The sequence below is a fragment of the Enoplosus armatus genome, chromosome 5 (genome assembly GCF_043641665.1).
Source record: "Enoplosus armatus isolate fEnoArm2 chromosome 5, fEnoArm2.hap1, whole genome shotgun sequence".
Lineage (NCBI taxonomy): Eukaryota > Metazoa > Chordata > Actinopteri > Centrarchiformes > Enoplosidae > Enoplosus > Enoplosus armatus.
In genome coordinates, this window is record NC_092184.1 from 538003 (window position 1) to 561353 (window position 23351).

Genomic DNA, 23351 nt, shown 5'->3' on the forward strand with positions numbered 1-23351 from the left:
TTCCCTCCCCATACATATGTTCTGTAGACGACCCAAACGTACGCATCCATCTATTTTTGATGTTGTTTCGGAGGTCATTGGCAGGCACATCCAGCCTACAGCCTTTACGGCAACATTTGGGATGGTATCTGAGGACATAATCCTTAAAGCCACTGGAAATGTGGCTTGAAATAGTGAAAATGCATATATGATATCAAAGTAAAGTGTCTCTCCTATTTGAAAACCTAGTTAAAAAAAAAAAACTTCTCAAGACAGTGTAGGCGTGGCAGATTTGATCGACATCTCCCTGGCTCCATGGCGACAGACACACACAGCAATGGCGCAAGGGAGAATCAGTGTAGTCCAGCCCTATATATATTGAGCCTTCTTATCAGAAGCAGAGGACAAAGCAGAAGCCCTGCAATTTGAAAATGTATCATTTCAATGGATCACTGAATGGTGCGTTACTCCTGAGTAGAATAGTTAGCATACACAAGATTAGCTGAGATGCCCCAATTTGTTCTCAATGAACGAATGCAAGATTCCTCAAAGCTACCCCATCAGTATGATTTTACTTTTATTTACCCTTTGATCTTATTCATTATTGTATTTGCATAAAAAAAATGCCTGAAATTAAAATTCATTTTTGTCAAGAAATCAATATACAGTATTATCTCCATTGTAATTACAATTGGGGGGGGGGGTGGGGAGCTGGACCCATTACCAACTCCATCTATGACCTCAGCATGTATGGACGAGTAAAGATTATTTTGTCATTATTTCCAAATATAATTTTCATATATTTCTTCACACTAAAAGTGAGGAGAATTGAAAATTCAAATTTTGACATTTAATACTACGCAATTTGCTCCTTTGGGGACAAGATGGTGTGATTGAACACTTTTATGTACCATGTTTGAACAGTGCAATGGTTTACCAACGTTTTTGTTTGGCCTGTACCTCAGTTTTTGGGTCTTGTACCTCATGAGACATCCCTCAAGTGTTTTGTATCAAATGTACATTGTTTGCCAGCTAAGGAAGTCTCTTGTGAACAGGAATGGCTAATTACACATACCGCTGTCTGAAAAATGGGTTCAAATGCTTTCATTTATTGACTTGCAGGGAAATAAAACCCTTTATTGCCTGTGTCACTGGATAGTCAATACACCAATCCCATTCACTGGCTCAAAACCAGTTTGCTAATCTGTGTATCCAGTTTCCACTCATTGGTTTTCAGACAGATTGTGAGCAGAAAACACTCATGCAGGTGAATCACTCAGTACCATATAGGCTTTGATGATTCCAGGCCCGCAGGTCCTCTGAAGGACCCTATTTCAGCTTCTAATGGTACAGAGAAATGGATTTCAGGCATAGCAGATAGTATCTTTGTGTTTTTGTCTGGGAGAGATGAAAGGAGGCCGAGCTTCATATATGTGGCTGTGAAGATTGTGACTTGCTGCCTTTCTCATCTTCACCCCATTCTACAGAATTAATGACAGCAGCTCTATCATGCTATGGACTGGAGGCTGGAGAGACAGTGGGGATTGTGAATGAAGGAAGGGGGATTACAGTGTTGAATCCCCAAATGGAATTCGGTTCTCTTTCTCGTTGGAATAACTTGGTGGGGTTTCTCTCTCTGTACACAGTCATGTCCTTCTCTTTCCCTCTGTTTCCAAACTCTCCCCGCCCAAATCCTTTTATTTTTGCTCTGAAGATTGTTTTTTGCTTTTGAGTTTTTGAATTCTTTTACAATGGACACTGGCGAGTGGCCGGAAAGATGGGAGAAAGAAGGGGATAATGAAATGCAACAAAGTCTCTGTCCAGATTCAGACTGACTTTCAAACAAGCGTTGAAGTTGTTTGTTCTTAGTGTGTATATTTAAGGAGAACTCTGCTTTGCTGAATGCTTTCCTGACAGCCAAACTGAGTTAATGGGAGGTTTGCAAAATTGTTGTAAACGTCTGTTGTGTTTAAAACTTACTGAAATTAGTGCTTTTTGTGTTGATGCTGTTGTCTTTCGGATTTTTTTAAATGAAATTTGGCCAAATGATACATTTTGACAGCCACTCTCCCAAAAATCAAAAAATTAGAAAAATGATCAATGTTTTCAAATTAGACCAATACCTTTACGTTGAAGATTAACTTATGCTCCTATGCACCTGTCCATCAAGATCACAATCAAAATTCCGTCCTCATACGTTGGACATGATATAATAATATCTCTTAGTATGCGTTCAAAGCCTGGCAGCAGCGTTTTGCAGAAGTTGCAGTCTTTGGATGTTTTGCCAGCTGACACCACAATGAAGTGTGTTGCAATAGTCTCGATAAGACAAAAAGCATGGATGACTTTTTTCTAGATCTGCAGATGAGAGGAATAACGTGATCTCGGTTAAATGTCTTGGTTGGACAAAGCAGGACTGCACCGCTTCAGTCACCTGAACAACAAAAGACAACTTGAGTCAAAAATGTATTTAATTTAACACAACACTATGAGTAGTTGAGCTGAAATACTCACTGAAGCATGGGGGCTTTTGCATTCTATTATATAGTATTTTACTGAGTCCAAGGAACATCTTTAGCCACTCTAGCAGCATAGCCGTAGGGTTGCCAACATCGGTTGGACGCTTCACCATTTTGGTCCAGACTGAAATATCTCAACAACTATTGGATGGATTGTCATGATCCCCTGACTTTTCTAGTGCCATTGTCAGCTCAAAATTTCAATTTGTCCAAATACTTGCAGATGGTGATCATGGTAAACATTATACGTGCTAAATATTAGCATGTTAAAACTGCCAGTGTTAGCATGCTGGGGTTAGCATTTATCTCAAAGCACTCAATTACAACCTCACAGAGCTGCTCGTGTGGCTGTAGATTATTTTTTTATTTTTTATTACATATTATTTTCATATTTTCTCATTTTTATGTGTCTGCATTTTACTCTTCACCTCTTGTTGTAATTATTTTCTCTAAAATATTCAAATTCAAGTAAAGTAAGAACAACAACAAAGGCATTAGGGGGCATTAGCGAATGTTAGCATGCTAACACACTAAACTAAGATGATGACCATGGTAATCATTAGGATTTTCACTTAGTCATTGTTAGCATGTTAGCATGCTTAGGTTAGAATTTAGCTCAAAGCACCACTGTGCCTAAGTACAGTGCCACAGAGCCACTGGTGTGGCCGTATACTCTTAGACTTGTTAGATATGAGGCATGCCTTCATCAGTCAAAACTTATAGACTGCATATCGTATTTATTGACTTGCCCTTGTACTTGGTTACTTGGCTAAAGCACAGCATCAGTGTGTATAATCGCTGCAATTCTGATTTTGATTAATTTTGTACTGTTTTGAATGAATCTCCATCCAATCGTTCCTGAGGACAATGACTACCGCAGTGATGGAACACCGATATTCATGATTACAACAATAAAAATGTGTCTTGTAAGGGCTGTGATGAGTTTACTCTGTGAATGTGTGTGTGTGTGTGTGTGTGTGTGTGTGTGTGTCTAAAGTATGTGTGTGTCAGGTGATCCATCACGTTTGCCGGCAGTAAGCAGCTATGGTGGTGAAGTGCTTGATCTTCCCCAAAGCTGCAACCCGCTGATAGGTCCCACATCTCAGCGCACCACCCCTCATATTTCTTCATCTAATTGAACTGCAGCTTGTCAGCGTGTCATTTGTATACGACCACCACCTCCTCCACATTTACGGCATTCTGATTACTTAGCTCCAGGCTTCCCGACACATCCTAAGTAATGACTTTGCTCCTAATTTTTCTTATCCATTCATATTTGTCTCTTCCTTGTCTCGTCCTCCACCTCACTCTGTCTGTATTTCTCTACCTTTTCTCTTCTAGTGGTTGTTTTCTTGTGCCGCCCCTCTCTCTTTCTCTTCCTCTCTCCATCCCCTCCAGCCCCTGATGAAGTCAAATAGTCTCTGTCCGTCCTCCAGTGAGGCTGCACACTGTTTTTTTGTAGCAGTCTGTTGGCAGGGAACATCTTGTTTAGTTATGCTGCTGGATCTCAGGATTAATGCAGACAGTAGGCGGACAGATCGAAGGTGACAGATGGACTGGAGCTGCTGGACACTGGTAGACTGGCAGTGTGCAGCCCACCAGAAAGTCTGAGCAAGGGTGAATATACATCAGAACTCCAGATCAGAAGTTTGACTGAGTCCCGTCAAACTACAGTCGGAATAAAGGTCTGTCAGTGGTGATGTCATTGGCTATTACAGCTGCCCTATCAAAGAAAACACACGTCCTATTAACCTACATGGAAATCATATTTTCACTTACTTTACAGATAGTTTCAGTTTTATGTGACAAGGTTTTGAGATTCAGCTCTTCCTCTGAAACTTCTGCCTCCAGACCAACACAGTGGATGTGAATGTAATTTCATTAGTACTCCCCAAATCAAAGATAAATTACATTTGAAGGGCCGCCCCATGGTTTAAGGGTTAACGGCAACCATGGACAACAACATCCGCAGTTTGAGTCTGGTCGGGAACCTTTGTTGCATCTCTCGTTCCCTCATTTGCTATTATCTCGTCACATTAAATACATTTGAAACACTCAACAGCAATGTGTCTTACAGAAACAAACAAACCTCACTGTCTTCATAACGTCTAGTTCTTTGGTAGGAGGTAGTTCCAGAGAAAACTGCTGTAATTTGGGTGGACCGACCGTTTAATCATCCCTTTATCATACCGTGGTTGCCATGGGACGAATTCCACTTACTTATCATGCACCCCATTTGATCAGATTTAAATCTGGTTGGGAATGGTCACCAAACGGAAAGTGAGCACATTCATATCAAGCTGAACTTACAATCAGCTGGTAGCTGAACCTGAAGATTTCATGAAGGACTTAAACTTTTTCAACGCCGTTATCTTTCATTTACCTTTGAGGCTGAGTGCCAATTATGGTATTATTTCTGGTATTATTTGTCATAAAAGGCTTTTAATATATAATTACAGCACTGTGGGATTTTATGTAATTTTGTACTACCTTGCCCAGGTCTCCCTTGGACAGACATAATAATAACTACTGCTTATCAGAAAGTTTCTCTTGAAGTCCAGTTCGAGCCAAAATACTGTGAAAGTCTGAGGTTGCACAGATGGTCTAAACCAAAAGTGAGAGCAGTGTAGGCCTGAGTGATACAGTAAAAAGCAATCAATTTGAATATTTTCTTACATATAATATAATAAAACAGATTTTCAAAGCAACTACTGTTGTGCATTACATGATAACACATTCTTGTGTCAAAAAAGCAAACAAACTTAACAGATGGTGGTGGTTTTCAACTACAGCTTTGCTCAGAATCATGGCAGAATCAAACATGATTTTGCTGACATTTGATTAATCATAACCCGTTCTAGAGCAATGAGAAACTTTTTTTGTAACACAGACGTCTTGACAAGATTATTTGAATAGTTATAGCTATATACTTCACCACTGTTGGTACAAATTTTCTGAAATGTAGGGCTGGGTATCGTACCTCAACAGTTATTTGGTATCAGCTAAAGTGTGTGTTTTTTTTTAGAATAGAAAATCATTGTTATACTATTTTATTTAAGATCTCAAATGGCTGCATGTGTTTAGACAATATTCAACATTTGAGAACTTTGGCTTAAAAGATATCCAAAAAGGCACCATTTTTGTACATCTTACGCTTTGAAGCATTATTCTACTGGAATCTACATATACTTATGTAAGTGTATAGTTTCAGCAATACACAGAAACAAATGACATTTTCTAAATGGAGTTTTGCTTACTGAATGTCAATGCTCTCTGTATAGGGTAACTTGTGTTTCATAGAAATTCAAATTCAAATGAGGTTTTAAACAAACCTGCAGCTTGTGTTTAAACAGGCGAATAGTGCTTCTACATGTTTGCTGAAGACTGTAAGAATACAATTCCTCCCTGCTTGTTATCTCTGCACAAACACACACATTGGCAATGGCCACTTCCATTTTACTTCACTGTTAACAGCATATACCTGTGTGCTCGCCACAACATCCAGTTATCAATCTGTTCCCAGTTAGCATTCAATCATTTCCACAGGTCTGAATGAATTTATGCTAGGTCAGACATATCCAGCTTAGAGAGCATTGCTTTGTGTTGTCTCAGCAAGTACTCTCCCTCTAAATCACAATTCCTGGCATTGCTGAGGCGTAAGGCTGCCAAACAATTTCCATTTGCCGTTTGATAGGTGGATAAAGGCTTCTCTCTAGGGCTGTCTTGTTTTTTTTACATTAATTTGTTTGCCATCCATGGCTGGAAAAGTGACAGCCGCCAGAACCTGAGCGGAGTCTGAATCCTCCCTGATTATTGCTACACTTAGAGCAAGAGCAGGGTCCCTGTCTCTCAGCGTTTTTGGCACAAGCAGCGAACAAAATCAAATGCAATAAAAGCATGTCTGGATTAGAGCTTGTTAAGCGAGAGAAGAGCCTTTAATTGCTCAGGCTTTGTACAGCTTCACAAAGAGCCGGCATTGCTAATCTGTAGCTCAAGGGTGAATGTTTGTGACGAAACAAGCAAAGATGTAAAGAGAGGTGGAGGGGAAAGAAAGGCCTTTCAGGAAGGAGGATTTGAACAGAGTTGACGACAAAGACACACAGTTTCATTTAGCTGCTGGCAGATTGTTTAGTTTTTCAATCATGACATGAGTCTGCAAGTTTGAGTCAGAATCCCTAGATTACACATCAGTGCTTTCAAAGGTTTGTGGGGAAACTACATACCAATCAGTTCTAACATTGTACTCACTAAAGTAATGGCTGAAATCTGGTAGCATGGTGACATCACTACAAAAAAAGTCTGACAGGGCAAAAAGCATGGGTCCCCTGGTTAGCCTAAGCAATCTGAAAGAGAAAATAAAGGCAAATGCAAAAAGGTCGAAAGACCACCTACCCAAAGCAACTTCCATAAAGACACCTGCTGTGTGGAAAAAATCCGGAATGAATCCAGATAACCTTGTAGCGTTGTCAACATTAGCTCAAGCTAGATAATTGACCCAACACTCCCAGAGTGACAGACAGCTCACTAAGGTAAAGTCAGCTGGCTGAATCGTTACATGCAATGTCCGCTTTAGTCCGTGGGTCAGACGTAAGTTACCATCTGAGGTGGCAAAGGTTCAATGGGCCTGTGTTTCTCTTCACATTTCTGTGAACAAATTGATGTGTGATAGACCTGTCAAATGAGTCACTAAATATGTTTCATAACCCATAACAGATATATTTAATGAGAACAGCCACAGTAACCTGGATGTAACGTGACGTTAAGTGAATCCTCAACAGAATACTCCAAGTCTCAGTTTCTCGCTCTCTCTCTGCAGCAGATGATCAATAACGTTATGTATCCAACATGTAATGCATGCATGAGCTAGCTTTTATCAAAAGATCAGAAGAAAATGGGACAAAACTGAGATTTAAGATTTTTTTTTCTCCAGCTACTCTTTACATTAACTAGCCTGTCCTCCATCCAACACGTTTGATAACAAATGATAGACCACATAAATTAACAAGGCCGCTGGCTATTTTGCCGTCTTGCAATCACTTACTAATGTTAGTGTTAAGGTTTGTTTTTAATAATTCTTTGAGAGTCCTCTTATTGAAGTGAGACATAATATCTTGAGGCTTAAGTTAGTGTTTTGGCAAGACTGAATAGTTGACGCTTACTCTGTGCAGCATAATTCTCTTATTGCAGAGCACTTGGCTGCAGCCAGGTCAGGTGTTTTTACCAGCCGTGTTATTTTCACCTTGTGAGTCTGTGCGTATGTCATCATGGCCAGATGTTGTCCTGGAGACACCTAATGTAGCTGAACGACCACAGAAGCGGTTTTGAGTGCTTTGCCAGGTCTTTATATGTCTGTCTGCCTGTGACCGTGCAACATTCAGTCACGAAACTTTACAGGTGTGCAGTTGAGATCAAAATGAAGGCCCGAGTTCAAAGGTCGGTGTGGTCCGAGCAAGGGCGCCGTAAGCAGGGAAGGGGCCATTGCCCCCCCATTGTTGGAGGGCCACTGATTCCCTCCCCGACACTGTTATGTACACTTAGCCACATACAGTATGGATGCCCGCTGCAGATATTCACATGTGCCACTGTTCCTCTTATCTGCTGCTAGAAAAACAGGCAGGGCAGCCTCTCTCTCAGAGAATCGCCTGTCTTCTCTCTGAGCAGCAGATCAATGCATCTGCACTGATATGGGCTGGAGCTGCCTATTGATCCACTCTGCCTCGTCTTTGTCCTCGTCGGTCATTATGGAGATGAGAGAGTGACCTTTTCCAGAGGTGTCAGAGAGGAAAGGAGACTGTTTAACAGCTTTTAGGAGAATAAGGTACTGAGACACCGCTTCGCAGCACTGGTTAGAGTGATTTGTATGAGACAAGACTGAGCGCAAACACTGAGGTGCCTTTACTGTATATCACCACTCATATACATGTGAAATTCACCGTAAGATACTGTAACTCCCACTATGCCTCCAAGCACTTGGAGAAGTATAAATTAAAGTACCATTCAACATAATGGCAGGTTCATCTCTATCATGTTCCACATATGGCCTGGCTTGTGTGTGTTCTGTGGAGAGATTTAAAGAAGAGTGATGTGTTTTTATTGTGGTGACAGTAGTAGTTGTATCAGCAGTAGTAGTGATAGTACTGATAACAATAGTATTGGTATTAATAACTGCACAGTAGCAATCATGGGTATAATAGCAGTACTGTCGTAGGAGGCGTAATAGTAGCTGTTGTCATGTGTTGTAGTAATAGTAGTAGCTGATGGACATACTCAGAAACTGTAGGAATAGCAGTTGAAGTTTAGTAGTAGCAGTAAGTAGTAGGGAATTAGTGGTAGTAGTAGTGATATCAGGAGTAGTAGTAATACATTTTGTTGTTTTAATAGTACAGGGTTACTCATTGTGCAGCTCGCGAGCCACATGCGGCTCGTCAAGCTTTAATTGCTGGCTTGCATGGTAGCTTATAACAATATAACACAGCCAATACATTTTTAAAAATGTGCTCCATAAATATACAATGAACAATACACTACAAACACGCAAACATCGGCATTATATTTCTCCTTTCACCTCAATGTTGTTTCCAAAAGGGGGGTAACTGTCAAACCTGGCAACGCAGCACGGTTACAGCATTGTTTACACGACACCGGCTCACTTGACCGCAGTGCACGCTTGCAGGTCATGATAGGTCAGCTAGCCAGCGTGACATGCACGGGGCACAAAATGGATAGATTTCTAATAAAAAAAAAGACAAAAACCAGACGGACAGACACACCGCGTTGTAAGGAATAGTGAAGATAAAGAGTCTGAGGAAGCAGCAAACGAAAATCAACATGAAGACGCCGGAGAGGAGACGAGCAGGCAAACGGCAGGTGTTCAGAGTAAAAAACGAAAGGTACGAGGCATACAAGATGAGCACAGGAAATTTCAAGAGAAATGGACAGACGAATTCTTATTTGTTCTTCATGGCATGAACCCTCTGTGCTTAATATGCAAACAGACCCGCGCCTGTTTCAAACGAAGCAACTTGGAGAGCCATTTCAAAACGGCGCATCCAAAATTCAATGAAAGTTATCCGCCAGGCGAACTCAGAAAGAGAAAAACAGCACAGCTTACTGCTTCACTTTCTGAGCAGCAAAATCGTATCCACAGGACAACCTCTACTGCAGAGCGTTTAACAGAGGCGTCTTTTGAGATAGCGTGGATTTTGGCGCGGGCAAAAAAAAACATTCTCAGACTGTGATGCAAAGGGTTGTGCATGTGGTAAATTATATTGTTTCAAGAGCACTAAACCTCAGACAGTTAATTGAAGACTATGACACAGAGTACAGCGATTTAGTGATGCACAGTGAAGTAAGATGGTTGTCCCGTGGAAAGTTTGCTGGAGCGGTTTCTGAGCCTCCTTCCTGAAATTTGCACTTTCTTGGACAGCAAGGGGCAACACCAGCCAGAGTTGAAAGACCCACACTGGATCATACAGCTGATCAAATTTGGTCTTAATTGAAAATGTATTGGCTGTGTTGTTTATTTTTTTGTGGGATGACCAATTTATATGTAGAAATGCTCATCTGTGTGGGTGACTTGGTATATTGTCGTAAAAGTGGCTCTCCTCTTGACTTTGCTCTGCCAATGTGGCTCTTGTGAAAAAAATAGTGAGGATCACTGTAATAGTATGTAGAGGTGCTTCCACTGCTAATGTTAAATGGTAAATGATCTCACTTATATAGCGCTTTTCAACATATACATTCAATATATATCACACTAAATCACAACGCACGTTACACATTAGGATGTTCTGGACCTTTGCTTGAGGAAATTTTCTCTAACTGGACCTCTTCGAATTTCAGTTGAATACCCCTGATATAGACACTATATATATATAGATACATATATATATATATATATTACAAATGACTGCAACACGTGATTAAAAGAACCAATCATAAGCGATGGAAAAACAAACTGAACAGAGAGCTGTGTCTGTGTGACAAGGTTACTAAAACTGTATAGAAAGGTTTATCAGTGTTACTATTACTATGGGCGGCATGGTGGCACAGTGGTTAGCACTGTCGCACGGTTGGTGTGTGGTTTGGGAACCGTGAAGGTTGAAAAGCGCTATATAAGTGAGATCATTTACCATTTGACATTTACTATGTTATGCCTGTTACAAACAAGCATAGAAACAAAGAGTACAAATGGACAATGACCAAAAACAGAACACTGAACACTTGATGAAGGTTTAAACTCTTTATTAAGAAAACCAGCATGAACCAGTCTTCCTCGCATGCTGTGTCCCACAATGCAAAGCGCCAGGGGTGTATTGCCATTGATGTTAAGTAAACTTTCACTTATTTCACCTTAGCAGTCAAAAATCCAAAGCCAAAATCTGTTTCTGAACAAATTTGAGGCGAGAAATAAGCAACCCAGTCACTGAGTCTTAGATCTAACTCATACCAGGCCTTCCGACTGTCGTAAAGCAGGGGCACCACAGGGGTCATAATACCTGCGTGATTATTACTTCCGCTTTCCAAAACAGAAACCGGCTAAGCCTGGCCAGGCATACTGCAAAATGAATTCATTTGACAGTTTCACACTGCATACTGCTATGAAAAGCAGTGTGCATTTGTCGGTAGTATGTAGTAGGCGGTTCCGAATACAGCCCCAGACAGGGGAAAACACAAGAGACAAAAGGGAAAACTGGATCTCAGGCAGGACTATGACTTTTTTTTAATTTTTATCACGTTTCCTGGAAAGAGCTATGTAACTTAATAATTATTGTAAGGAAAATGTGATTTTCCTGGCAGTAAGCGAGAGTGGTAGGACTTTTGAAGTAATAGTAACATTGGCAGTAAAAGTACCTCTGGTTGTTTTTCATGTATTCTTTAAGCAAATAAGGACTTCAACTGAAAAAGAAGCCATATGATATTCTAAATATCAAACATGCAAATCTAATTTTGATGTTTTGCTGTTTTGTTCTTTTTGAGGCTTTTACTGTCTAAACAGTGGCAGAACAACATGCTGTGCGACTAACAGAATACATGTTTCATTTAATTATTTGCTGCAGATGTCTGTGTTTCAAAAAAGGGTTTTTTGTTTGTCACTGTTGGTCTTGACTGCTATAACGTCCCCACTGTTAGATTTTTCATGAGCCACAGGGAGGCTGAGAAGCTTACGTTTGGATTTAATGATGGTGGCCTATACCTGCTATTATTAAGACTGCATGAATGAGTATCCTTCGCTGCGGGTGTTAGGAGCAGGATCAATACGATGAGGGAAATTTTAAAGTGGGTAACATTTTGCTACAGGCAACACTGGATTAAGAGTCTGGTTTGTATTCAGAAAGAGTGCGACAGGGGCCTTGCGATCAATTATGCCTCATATAAAAATCCAAAACATGCTGCAAATATGCTGTGTTTATGCATGAACTCGAGAATGAAAATGATTCTTATATTCTGACTATTCAATTCTATCAGGCTTGTGTTTCAGGCAGGCCTCTATTCATAATTTCCCCCTGTTTTTGAATATATTTTATTGAGCGTTATATTGTATTAATGGTCTTGGAAACAGTAGTTTGACTTGGTTCAGAATCCAGCTTTTTCCATAGCACCATCCACTAATGTAAGGAGGATATCGCTGGTCATATTTCAAATTAAAAGTCCAGATAGAAAATGAATAGAGATAAAAAGAGATAAAAAGATTATTATTTTACGACACTACTAGGAATAACCAGGCCATAATTAAACTTAAAGATGAAATTGAAAATGGCAATGGAAATAAGAAAAGGTTATGGAAAAGCTTAAATAGAAAAAGCAAAATTATTATTTCCATTGCCATTTTCAATTGTTTACAATTTAAGCTTTCAGTTTGAGCATTTCCATTTTAGCTCCTGCATTTTAAATGTCACTTTTTTCATTGTCACTTTACATTTTCAAAAGATCATTTTACATTTTCAATTTGCTTTTTCAATTTCCTTCTTCTTTATGAGTTTAATTATGGCCTGATTATTCCTAGTAGAGTACTAAAATAATCATCTTTTAAAATTTTTTTTAATCTCTATTCATTTTCTATTTGGACTTTTAATTTGAAATATCACCAACAATATCCTCCATACTAATGAAGACTGTGAGATGTGGTGGAATTTTTTTTTATCACAATTTAGTGAGAAACATCAATGTTTTTCGATCGGCTCACGTTTTAATTTGCTGTCGATACTGTTAATACAAACTCAGCACTTTCTACATGTTTACCTGTCACCTTGTTAAGTTCGGTATAATGTACATTTCCTCAGCACTAATTCCATCAGTACAACAACCAGCAAGGCTGACATTTCTACTGGGGATGGGGGGGGGGCATGTAATTAATAAAATGTTTAAAACAGAGTCTTCTTACCGTCCAGCTGCCATATTTCAAAAGAGAAGAAAGGAGGTGATAATGTCGATCCCGGTTGCTTACAGTTATTCCTGCTCTCACAGCAATTAAGATCTCCAAGCAGGAGCGAGTGCTTTGCGGACTTTCTTTTAATTTAATAATAATTTGATGTATATTTTTGTTCATAGTCAATATTTTCCCCAAAAAAAGATGCAAGAATTGAACATCATTCCCATAGGGTGGTAAACGTCAGTGCTCTATGTTGTAAAAATACATGCACAATATGTATCAAATAATATAAAGCATTAGGTCTCTATTAACGTTAATTAGCGCATTTCAATTAATTTTTTTTCACATATTAGACTACCATTCATTTGGCTTGATAACCAGTTTCATAATAAAATGTATTTGCAAGATTGATCAAAAAAAAGAAAAGGAAGTTTAAATGCACGAAATCAGATTTCAGATTTTCCTTTTTTTCCAGTTTTTCTTTCTCGTTTCGAAGAACTCGGACTTAATGTGCATGAGTGTCTCTTTTAACAGAAATACTGTTTTCACTCACTGATCAGTTGCTGTCAGATCTACTTTTTTTCTCGTTTAAGCTATTGTCAATGAAACTTGCCACGTAGGCGCACAGATGTTTTAAGTTTCATTGTTAGCAGCAAGATAATGATCAAAACAACGGCAAAGTACACACAGTTAAATTTATTATCCAATGAAAAGGAGTGGTGAGTATAACATGACTCTGCTGTTATACTGATGGAATTAGTGCTGTGGAAATGTACATTATATTGACTTTACCATGTAAGCCATTATAATTTTGGCAATTTTACAAGGCCTTGATTATGGATTTTTTCTTTTTTCACTCCAGACAAGGTTATTGCTTTAGACGCCATCATTTATATTCTATTCTAGTCTTGTTTAGTCTAGTCGATTCAATTCAGTTTGCTTTTATCGAGACAATCTAAGAAGATCTAGACAGTGTTCACCAGTCCACATTATGTTTCAAAGCACAAAACCACACACACAAACACACACACACACACACACACACACACACACTTACAGTGTGTCAGAAGCATGTGGCCATGGCCTGCTGGTATCCTTTCAGCGTTTCCATGTCCTCTCGTGTGCCGCACTCACATTAAGTGGTCAGCCAATCTAGCTGGAGAAGCTGAAATCAAAGAAATCCTATTAAAAGGCACAGAAGGGGTTTGCTTCTCTTCTGCCTTTCATGTCTGTTTTTCGTTCATCTGCTGAAGACAACTGCTTGATCCAGATGCTCCTCGCCATACAGAGACTGAATAAGTGCTGTACTTTGTTCATTCGGGAGACAAATAAAAGTGAGCCGTCCAGAGGGAAAAAAAATCCTCCTTCCCCAGTGCACTGATGTTGGTTGCCAAAATATAGGCTATGTCAGCAGGTGTTTTGTTTACTGTAGTTTTCAGCTGAATGACCAGAACTGATCCATAGAGAGAGTTTGAAAATAATCCAGTGATCAGGTTTTGGAAGCAGATTGTGCATCCTTTCTTCCTGGCTGTTTTGTCTCCTACTGTAAACTCCTCTGACCTTTAATGATTGGGATTTGTATTGGACTCATGGTTTATTCAAGGGGAGGCTTAAATTCTGTTGTGGCTCTTTGACAGCCCACAGGGAAAGACATCAAAGTGTCCCTTAAGGTGCTTTGCCCTTTTTCGCATTCTTCCTCTTGCTGCATCACAAAGACCCGAAAACCGCCGCTGAAGTGAAGAAAAAGCAAAAGAGAGGAACAGCACAAACTGTATCCTTTGTGGAAACGAACATTTAACACAGGCTGAGGCTTGAACACTGTGTTAATGTACTGCTTTGATAGAAATTATTCAGCTGTCAAATATTTTTGGCCGGCAAGCAGGCCTTTGGCATCTTGGCAGCTCAGCGGCATAAAGGATTATTTTAATAATTTTAATGCGGAGGTCTTATGACCCTGGTGTTTGATACCATGTTGACTGATTGTGATCTGTTTCACTTCATTATTTCACTGTGCAGAGAAAGCACTGCTCTGTCGTACTGTCCAGCCAACCCTGTCTCCCAGAAATGTATATATTACTAAATTGTTTTCCCAAGTATGTGGTGGTGGCAAATGTAATTGCTGACTGGATTGTGTTCAGGGGCAACTTGTTTTGGAGTGAATTAATGGCGACATTTATCTGCCGCGCCAGCATTGGCGGGAGGTGGAAGGGGCGGGTGGGTGGGGGGGCATGAAGTGCAGCACTGTGGCACCGGAAAATGGGGATCACATCCAGAGTCCTGTTTGTGGTTAGGGTTCAGGCAACAAATGCACTTTGGTTAAGGTTAGGGAAAGACCATGGTTTTAAGTCACCGCAGACTATTTCGGCATTAAACCAGATCCTGATCTTTCCTACGCTTAACCAAGTGCTTTGATTGCCAAAACATAACCATAACAAAGTTTAATAATGCTGTAGTTGAAACAGAAATACATTGTCAGTGAACATTTTACTGATGCTTCCAGTATCAACATTTATCTCATTATATTCGCTATTGCAAATTAGCTGTATTTAAATATAATTTCTAGGAGACAGGGACACCGTCATGGGGGTAGCCACTTTGGTGTTTTTAACTGTTGTGACTGATTAGATCTCTGCTCAGGTTTACGTTGGGCAGAGCTGTGCAATTCTTAATGTACAAGAGCCATGTTTTTAATCATAACTTATGAAACTAACAGTGTCTTAACTAACTTTCTCAAAGCGTTCTCATTTGCCAGTTAACATTTCTCGGTGCAAGTTACTTTACAGGACATTTTTTAACCAATTATGCTTTTAAAAAGCGATGGGGACAAAATCTGCCATTTCAAAAAGTGGCGGGGACATGTCCCCAGAGTTGTCGGAATCTCCCTGTTAAACCTTTACACATATCATTTCATATTTAAAGCCGATGACGTTAAAAACTCTGAATCTGGAGCGCCAGGTTTCAGAGTCATGAAGCAGTCCGTCATGTCAATCTGTGAAGAAATCAAGCAGCTACAAGCTGAGCTGTAACAGTATCTTTAGTATTAAGTATTGTCAATTAATGTAATGCCACTGTAAAATGTCCTTACTATATTTGTATTTTGAATAAATCCAAGTGGATGCAATTTGTTCCGTAAGTTACATTGCATAATGTTCTGATGTAACATTGTGTGTGTGTGTGTGTGTGAATTAACTTAAGAACAATATGCAGTAGAGCATTGGACACTGCAGGTGTAAGATGATCTGATTAGATATTGGAACACCTTGATGCGTCAGTGTGCATATTAATGAGGATAAACTGAAACACAAGAAGGAGACAAGGATGAAAGGACGAAAGGTTCTCAATACTCTGTGAATACTCTATGTGAAGTCAATCATAATGGCATGATAGCACTTTATTTCACAATATACATGAGCACCCAAAAGACGCAGCCTACACTCCACAGCTAAACTCCGAGTGATACCTGAATTAAAGCTACAGACTGGACAGACTGTAATATTCATCACTAATCACTAATTATTTGTCTGTGCAAGCTACCAAAACCTTGGTAGGTCCTGTACTGTAAAATTAAATGCTTGTAATACATTTTCTTATTAATTCATCAGTTACATTTATTAAAATCCTAATTAAAATAGTTGGTTGCGTTCAGTATATGATGGTGGTTATAAAAAATACATCAGGCGCCTTTTGTTTACATTATTGAATGGTCACCCTTGCCAAAGAATTGTTATTAATAGTGAACAGCATTAGTACAAAGACATCTGGTCATGTAACAATGTACAACACAGATGCAATTTAAATTTGGACATGGGCATAATTTCTACTAGGTTTTTAACCTTACATCATCAGGGTTATCTTAGCTTGGAGGGTTTGTGTTACAAACTGGTTGCATGGAGTTTATTTGAACATGATATGTAGACATTTACCAGTCAAGTAGGGTGTAACAAAATATGTTATCCAGCTGCATTATGTAAGTCAAAGTCAGGATATCACAGCCTCAGCTTCATTCATTTTGAGATATATATATATATATATGTATATATATATATATTCTCCTAAAAAGACACTAGAATTTGACAAGTCAGTAAGGCAGCAAAGAAAAGTCTTACTGTGACAAGACTTACAAGAAGTAAGTAACTTTATTTCAGTCATGAAAATGTGCACACTTGGATGTAGAATAATAGGATTGTAATTGATGATTATTTTTATTGTGGGTTAATCTGGCGATTCTTTTTCAATGAACCAATACAGTCAAAAAATTATGAAAGAATGACTGTGACTTCTTCTCAGACATACATTTTCAAGGCCGTCTCCTCCTACAGCATCTGTCAAGTTTCATTCACATATCTGATTTTTGCTTTGCGTCAATGGCACTGACAAACACGCTGCTCGCCCAGAGAGCGTATTACCTTTCACACCTTGTCGCAGCATGGTAATGACCTCCATTCAGTCATTTTTCGATTCATTTGGAGCTCGTTCATTATGTTTCTTGAAGATTTACCTGCCAGTGTGATGCTGTGCGAAGATCTGTGTGCGTGTTTGAGAAGCGAGGTGCCTGGGTGGGAAGTGGCGCAGCTACAATAAACCCTGATTGTTTGAAGCAGATAGCTGTTAGTCGGCAGAGATTGGGAGCTATTATGGTGGAAATGAAGCATTGTTAAAGAAACATAAGACTTCCCTCAGCGGATGATAGCCTCCTGAAGGGGGCCCAGATTAGATCTCACAGGTGCACTTGGGAGGGGGAGCGCTGATCATTACACTGGGAGAATTATAGCGGCTCATCAAATCTCCTCAGGAATTAATATTAAGTCCTTTTACGAGGAGGATAGGGAGGGAAGAAGCCACTGATGTGAGCAATATACGAGAATTGTTTGGGTTGTACTGCTTGGCATTTTACAAGGCGTTTTCAGTCTTCCAATTGACTCACAGTGGTGTAACAGTACTAATCCACTGCTCCACAAGTGTCGGAAGGAGATATGGCTAAAATTCAGCTTTGAAAGATGGAATGACTTTGCTTTGGAGAGTGCAGAACTGTGTGAGTGAATGTTCCCTGGTCTCCAACCAGAGGCATGAGACAGGTTCTCTCTGCCTTGATGTCAGAGTAAAGTACAGTGAAGCAGAGCAGTGAGCAGGGAGAGATAAAGAGGGTGACTGAATTTCAGATTTATTCTCTGGCTATGAAGTTATACTTTCTGCTGTCAAAATCACTGCAGCTCTGTGAAATAAAACGTACATTTCAAGACAGATAAATCAGTGACACCGTATTGGAAAACTATATATATACTGAATATTTGAAATTTGACGCTCTCGTCTTTGGAGTAGAGAAACAGGGTTGTCAGCCAGCGCATAGTCAACATTTTACACACAAGTGCACGCCTTATAGTGGCATGTAATTGAAATAAACACAGTCACAGCAGCAGAGTCTAATTACAAGCCAGTCGTTCAGTCATTCCAGTTTTGCACCTGACAGCAATTGCTGAATTCAACGCTAAATCAGCAAATTAATGGATTTTTGTACAGTGCAGCATAATGTGCAATTCCACCACATCAGCTTGTGACAATATTGCGTAATGCAACATGGTGAGTTGTTGGATAATGAATCTGCTTTCCACTGCTGCAAAAGCTTCCATGGTTGGATTACCAACTAGGCAAACTTCGAGGCATGTTCCCTGTGACCCTGGTTCACTGTGTGGCTATTAGTTTGTGGTAATTTTGATTCATTTAAAATGAGTTTGGTAACATGCACACTAAAGTACAAAGTAAACGAGGGCCTTAAAGCGGCTTCTGCATTATTACATAATTTTGTGGTGCTGTGCTGTAAAATCTAGTTGATGTTATGCTCACATGGTGCATGTTCCTTGATAATTTTGTGTTTACTCAAATCCCTACAAACTTTGCGACACACAGAGAACCTGGGAACAGGTAGTTTTCTCGTAAAGGAGCTGAAGGCAAAATATCCTGAAGCTCCCATGTGTAACTTTTCATGCTGTGTGGTCTGTACCTGACGTCAGATTGTTGGTTTTGGTACGTTAGAGAAATTGTTTAATGCAACCCACTAAGGTTTTGGAAAGGTGCTGGTGGAGGAGGTTCAGAAGTGCACTTCCTGACAGCTTTGTGTGGCCCAGACTGCTTCAGACATTTTCTGTGAAGGCGAACTGATTGATTGATTGATTGATTAATTTTAGTTCATGATAAAATACAGCATAACTGCAACTGCAAATCATAAATGATAAAAACACAAAAAAGCCTCATGCATTATTTCTTACTGTCTTACTGTCAAGTAAAAAGGTGGCATGTCACCAAGTTACATCTGTTGAATATTGGCTGTTTTAAAGCTGTTTTTATACTTGTACTGATGTTTCCTGGCTTGAAGGTTACTTGGCCATTGTTGCAGAGATGTGTTATGACACTAGCTGGGTGCTTGCTGCAGCACCATTCTCCACCATTAACCAATTGTAAATGGGATTGGCAGTGTGTTAAATGGCTGTGGATGGAGAGGTTTGGAGCCAGGCAGGAAAGTAAAGCCAGAAATCTCTGCACCTGCACGGCCATGTGATTGAGTCTGTGGGATGAATCAACGTCCATCCAACCACATCTATTATTCTCTTTCATTCTCAGCAGCCTCTGCCTCTGAGGATGGTATATCTATCACCCCAGGGGGCCCTCCGCAGAGCAGGGCCAGCCTGTACCCCACCACTCAGGACACGGGCAGGAGGCTCCCCATGGTCACCACTGCCCCACCTGTCAATGTCCCGAACCACCATCCCCTCTACAGGAATCCCCCCCAACACCAGGCCCCGCTCGGTCCTCATGGTCAGCTGAACTACTTCGAAGACAGCGGGGGATCCAGTTCACACCCCAGCTCTCAGTCCACCTTCTCCACCCCACACCCAAGCTCTCAGCCAACCTTCTCCACCCCGCCATATGGGACTCCACTGGATAACAGTGATCAAAGGGCTTCAGATAAGACTGCCGAAAGCTCCAACATGCAAACAACCCTTGTAATGCATGCATTAGTAGCCACTTATCACTCAAACACCCCTGTTCCAGTCACCAGTGCGGTTTTAAAGGATCGAGAACAGGCTGCCATCCTCCGCTCTGCTGCTACTGCTGCAAGGGAGAAAGATGTAGTGAGGCCAAATGCGAGGCCCGGCAGTGATGAAGAGGAGACAACCACCACCACCATTACCACCACTACCATCATCACCACCATGCAAAGTCCAGGTAAGAACACAGTCTGATTATGCCTTCTTAATTCTTAAGGAATTACATACCTTGTGATGATTTGAAAATAATTATCAGGGAAAATATTCTGTATTTAACAACATCCTGCTGTGTGCATGCAGATGGGTGTGTGTCTGTGGGTCTGTGGGTGTGTGGGAGGGTTAAGAGGTGAGCCAGTTGTCATGTGTTGTGACTGCAGTATGAAATATGGAAAACAGATTTAGATGTCATTGGAGTGATTAATTCTTAGATGAAGAATGTGTTCATTAACGAATTCATTAGTTTATGAATGTAGATGAATCAAAATATCAAATCCTTTAAAAAGGGCTCCTTAACAATAATATTATAGTTTACATGAACATGTATTTACGTGTTCTAAATGTATGTAAATTTGTGGCGCTGTATGATAAAACATAAACAAAACAAAAGGCAATTTCAACGTAAGATTGATATATACTGTTTTGTAGGAAGTACCTGGTTCACAAATGTGTCTTTACGCAGTCTTTCCATTGAAAACAGGGTTATTTCTCAGACTTGACATTATTTCTTCCCTGAGTAGACCATCACTCGTAAAATGATCTACGTGTGCACAGTTAGTGGAGTGCCCTTTTAATTGGCTGTTGTTTGCAGTTTACTACATCATTACTTCTCAACTTGATACACTCTTTTACAATTTTCTGTGGACATGTACATTATGCTGAATTCACCACATTTGCCAACATAAATGTAGGTCTTGCCAGAAATGTTATTTGTAACGTCAAAACTACAACAAACAAAAACAAAAATATATTTTGTGGACACTAATGGAATTCGATAAAATGTCATCTTCAAAACATTTATCATTAAGAATCCTTCAAAGCACAGATGCATTTTTCTGACACCACAGCAGTCCTCTCTCTTATGAGACCTTACCAAAGGATGTTTTTTTCTCTTTTGAGTGCACCCATGCTGTCTTCACACCCTCAACTAATATCTCCTCTATTTGCATCTCTCACGATCGCACACGTCTCACATCATGGGGCAGAAATAAATTACAGCGGCATCACTGCATCACTAACCCTCAATCAAGACATCCAAACAGGGACCACAGCATAACGCCCTGAGATTGTTGGTTATGAAGAGAGTGGATGGGGGAAAATAAATGATGCTGGTGGACTTTACAGGTCAGGGAGAGCAAGATGGAAGCAGCTTGATTAATCAGCTCATCTGTGTGCAGGGTGACATCAGGCACAGACATTCAGTACTGTACACAAAATCCCACAGTAACACAGACATCCAGGCACAGGGTGAAAGACAATGCTGTAGTTCAGTAATAATGCTGGAGTGGACACTCCCTTAGGTGAAGTGCCGAGGGGACACAGACAGCATGTTCCTCTTCGTAACTTCAGAACTTTGGCGAAAGTTTACTTTTTAGCTCAGAAAGAGGGAGGGATAAAGGTCATGAAGCAGAAACCCCTGAAGGCCACTGGGAAGTCTTCTGTCCTCAGCTGTCCCATCGCAGGGTTGAGCTGCTTAGAAAGGCAGCCAGAGAGGCAGAAAACCATCAAAGTCAGATAGAGTGTCTGTATGTCTGTTCGTGCAATCGAGTTACACTGGTTTGCTCATGTTGGCTTTTCCTAAACAACCCCATATACACCTGGTACTGACATGTGATCTGTATCGAGACATCTGACCTGAATCGGAAATCTCACGTTAACGCAGGTGTAAATACATGCAGAATGCATGCCAGTCAGATTGGCTAGAGGTGGTCTTGGCTTACATTGTTTTAGAGGCGTAAATAACATCAGAACAGTGTGACCGCATTCTTAAGAAAAAAACTGAAAACTTTATCTTACTAGATACAACAGACGTTGACAAAGTTTTCCTTTGGGGACATAATCTGCTAGTTGTTATCGCAATACTCAGCTTATTGTAAAATGTTTAAAATCTCAATATCATCGTATTGTGACGATGATAATATCCCACCTCTACTGAAAAATAATCCACAGATGCCTCCGTCGGTCACAGGACCCTTGCCTTGTACACTGTAGAGTTATCTTGAGGGCATCACTTCACTTGACCTGAGACACGCCATGTCTGTCGATGAGTCTGCCAGCTCCGCTTATCTAATTTGCATACTGATACTGATGACAACACCGACACATTTGAGATAATGGGAACATTTTAGTAAGGCCAGGCGTACAGTACACGCACAGGCTCAAATTCCAGTATTCACATAATGCATCCAGATACAGATCACATGCTAATACCAGGTGGAAATGGGATGTAACTTTCCAAATCCCGAGTGACAACACGCGCAACAATTTACAAATATTTGCTATAGAGAACAAGCTGACATTTTTGCTGTACTAAATAACAGGTCCATGAATCACACTGAGGCACAATCTGGACCATACTTTGGATCAGCTACTTTGTGTATAAAGCTGACAATTTTGCCCAACAAACCTTTATACCTAAACAACGAAATAGGATTTCTGTCAGTGCCTTCCAGAATGGCACATATAACCATTACAACAAGTAAAAAAAGCATCTGGTAAGGTTAGGGAAATGTCATGGCTATGGTTCAAAGAAACTAACAGGAGAGGTTTTGGTGTACATATACAGCTTGCATGAGAGAAACTGTAGCTTACATAGATTAGCACATTAGTGTAAAATGTTAGTAAACTGTTTGTGAATATGGAATATGAATGGAGTGCCTGTGTGTGTGTGTGTGTGTGTGTGTGTGTGTCTGTCCTCACTTCCATCATTTACATGCTGCTGTTTGTTCCTGCAGTTCCCTGCCAGCTGAACCTGACTGGGCCAGAAGGATACATAGAGGCTCCACCACAGTCCAGCTCTGCTTTTCACTCCACTATGGACTGCAGCTATATTATCACCGTCTATATGGGCTATGGAGTGGAGGTCCAGGTAGGAGACAGACTAACATCCATCCACCCAGCATACGTTCTTGTCTTGATACTCTCCAGCAAGCCTGATTCCTACTTAATAACCTAACCTTAATAATTTTTTTTTTACTATATGGATGGAAACTTGCATACTGTGTGGTCTCAACCCTGGCAGTTCTTCTACTCTGCTCTCTGCCGGACTGGTACAGTGCTTAACCATTGTCTCTTCTTCCCACAGCAGCAGGTTTTATGTTATTTTCCAGTTTAATTCCCTCATGATGAATATCAGGCATTGTACTGTCTCAGTGCCATCTGTGCGCATATGATGTACTGCGACGCGCCATTGCGCTGTGTGTATGCATTGGCGAGGTATGG

At 40.3% G+C, this 23351-nt stretch overlaps 1 protein-coding gene across 1 annotated transcript in view; it reads left to right on the top strand.

Annotated features, from left to right (window-relative positions):
- The first annotated feature begins 18437 nt into the window (after window positions 1-18437).
- The window catches only part of sez6b (seizure related 6 homolog b), a 119838-nt gene continuing 114924 nt past the window's right edge, over window positions 18438-23351 (top strand). The window contains exons 1-3 of the mRNA XM_070905920.1: window positions 18438-18447; window positions 19486-20091; window positions 22865-22998. Of these exons, the coding sequence (XP_070762021.1) occupies window positions 18438-18447; window positions 19486-20091; window positions 22865-22998 (750 nt within the window). The remainder of the gene's footprint in view (window positions 18448-19485; window positions 20092-22864; window positions 22999-23351) is intronic.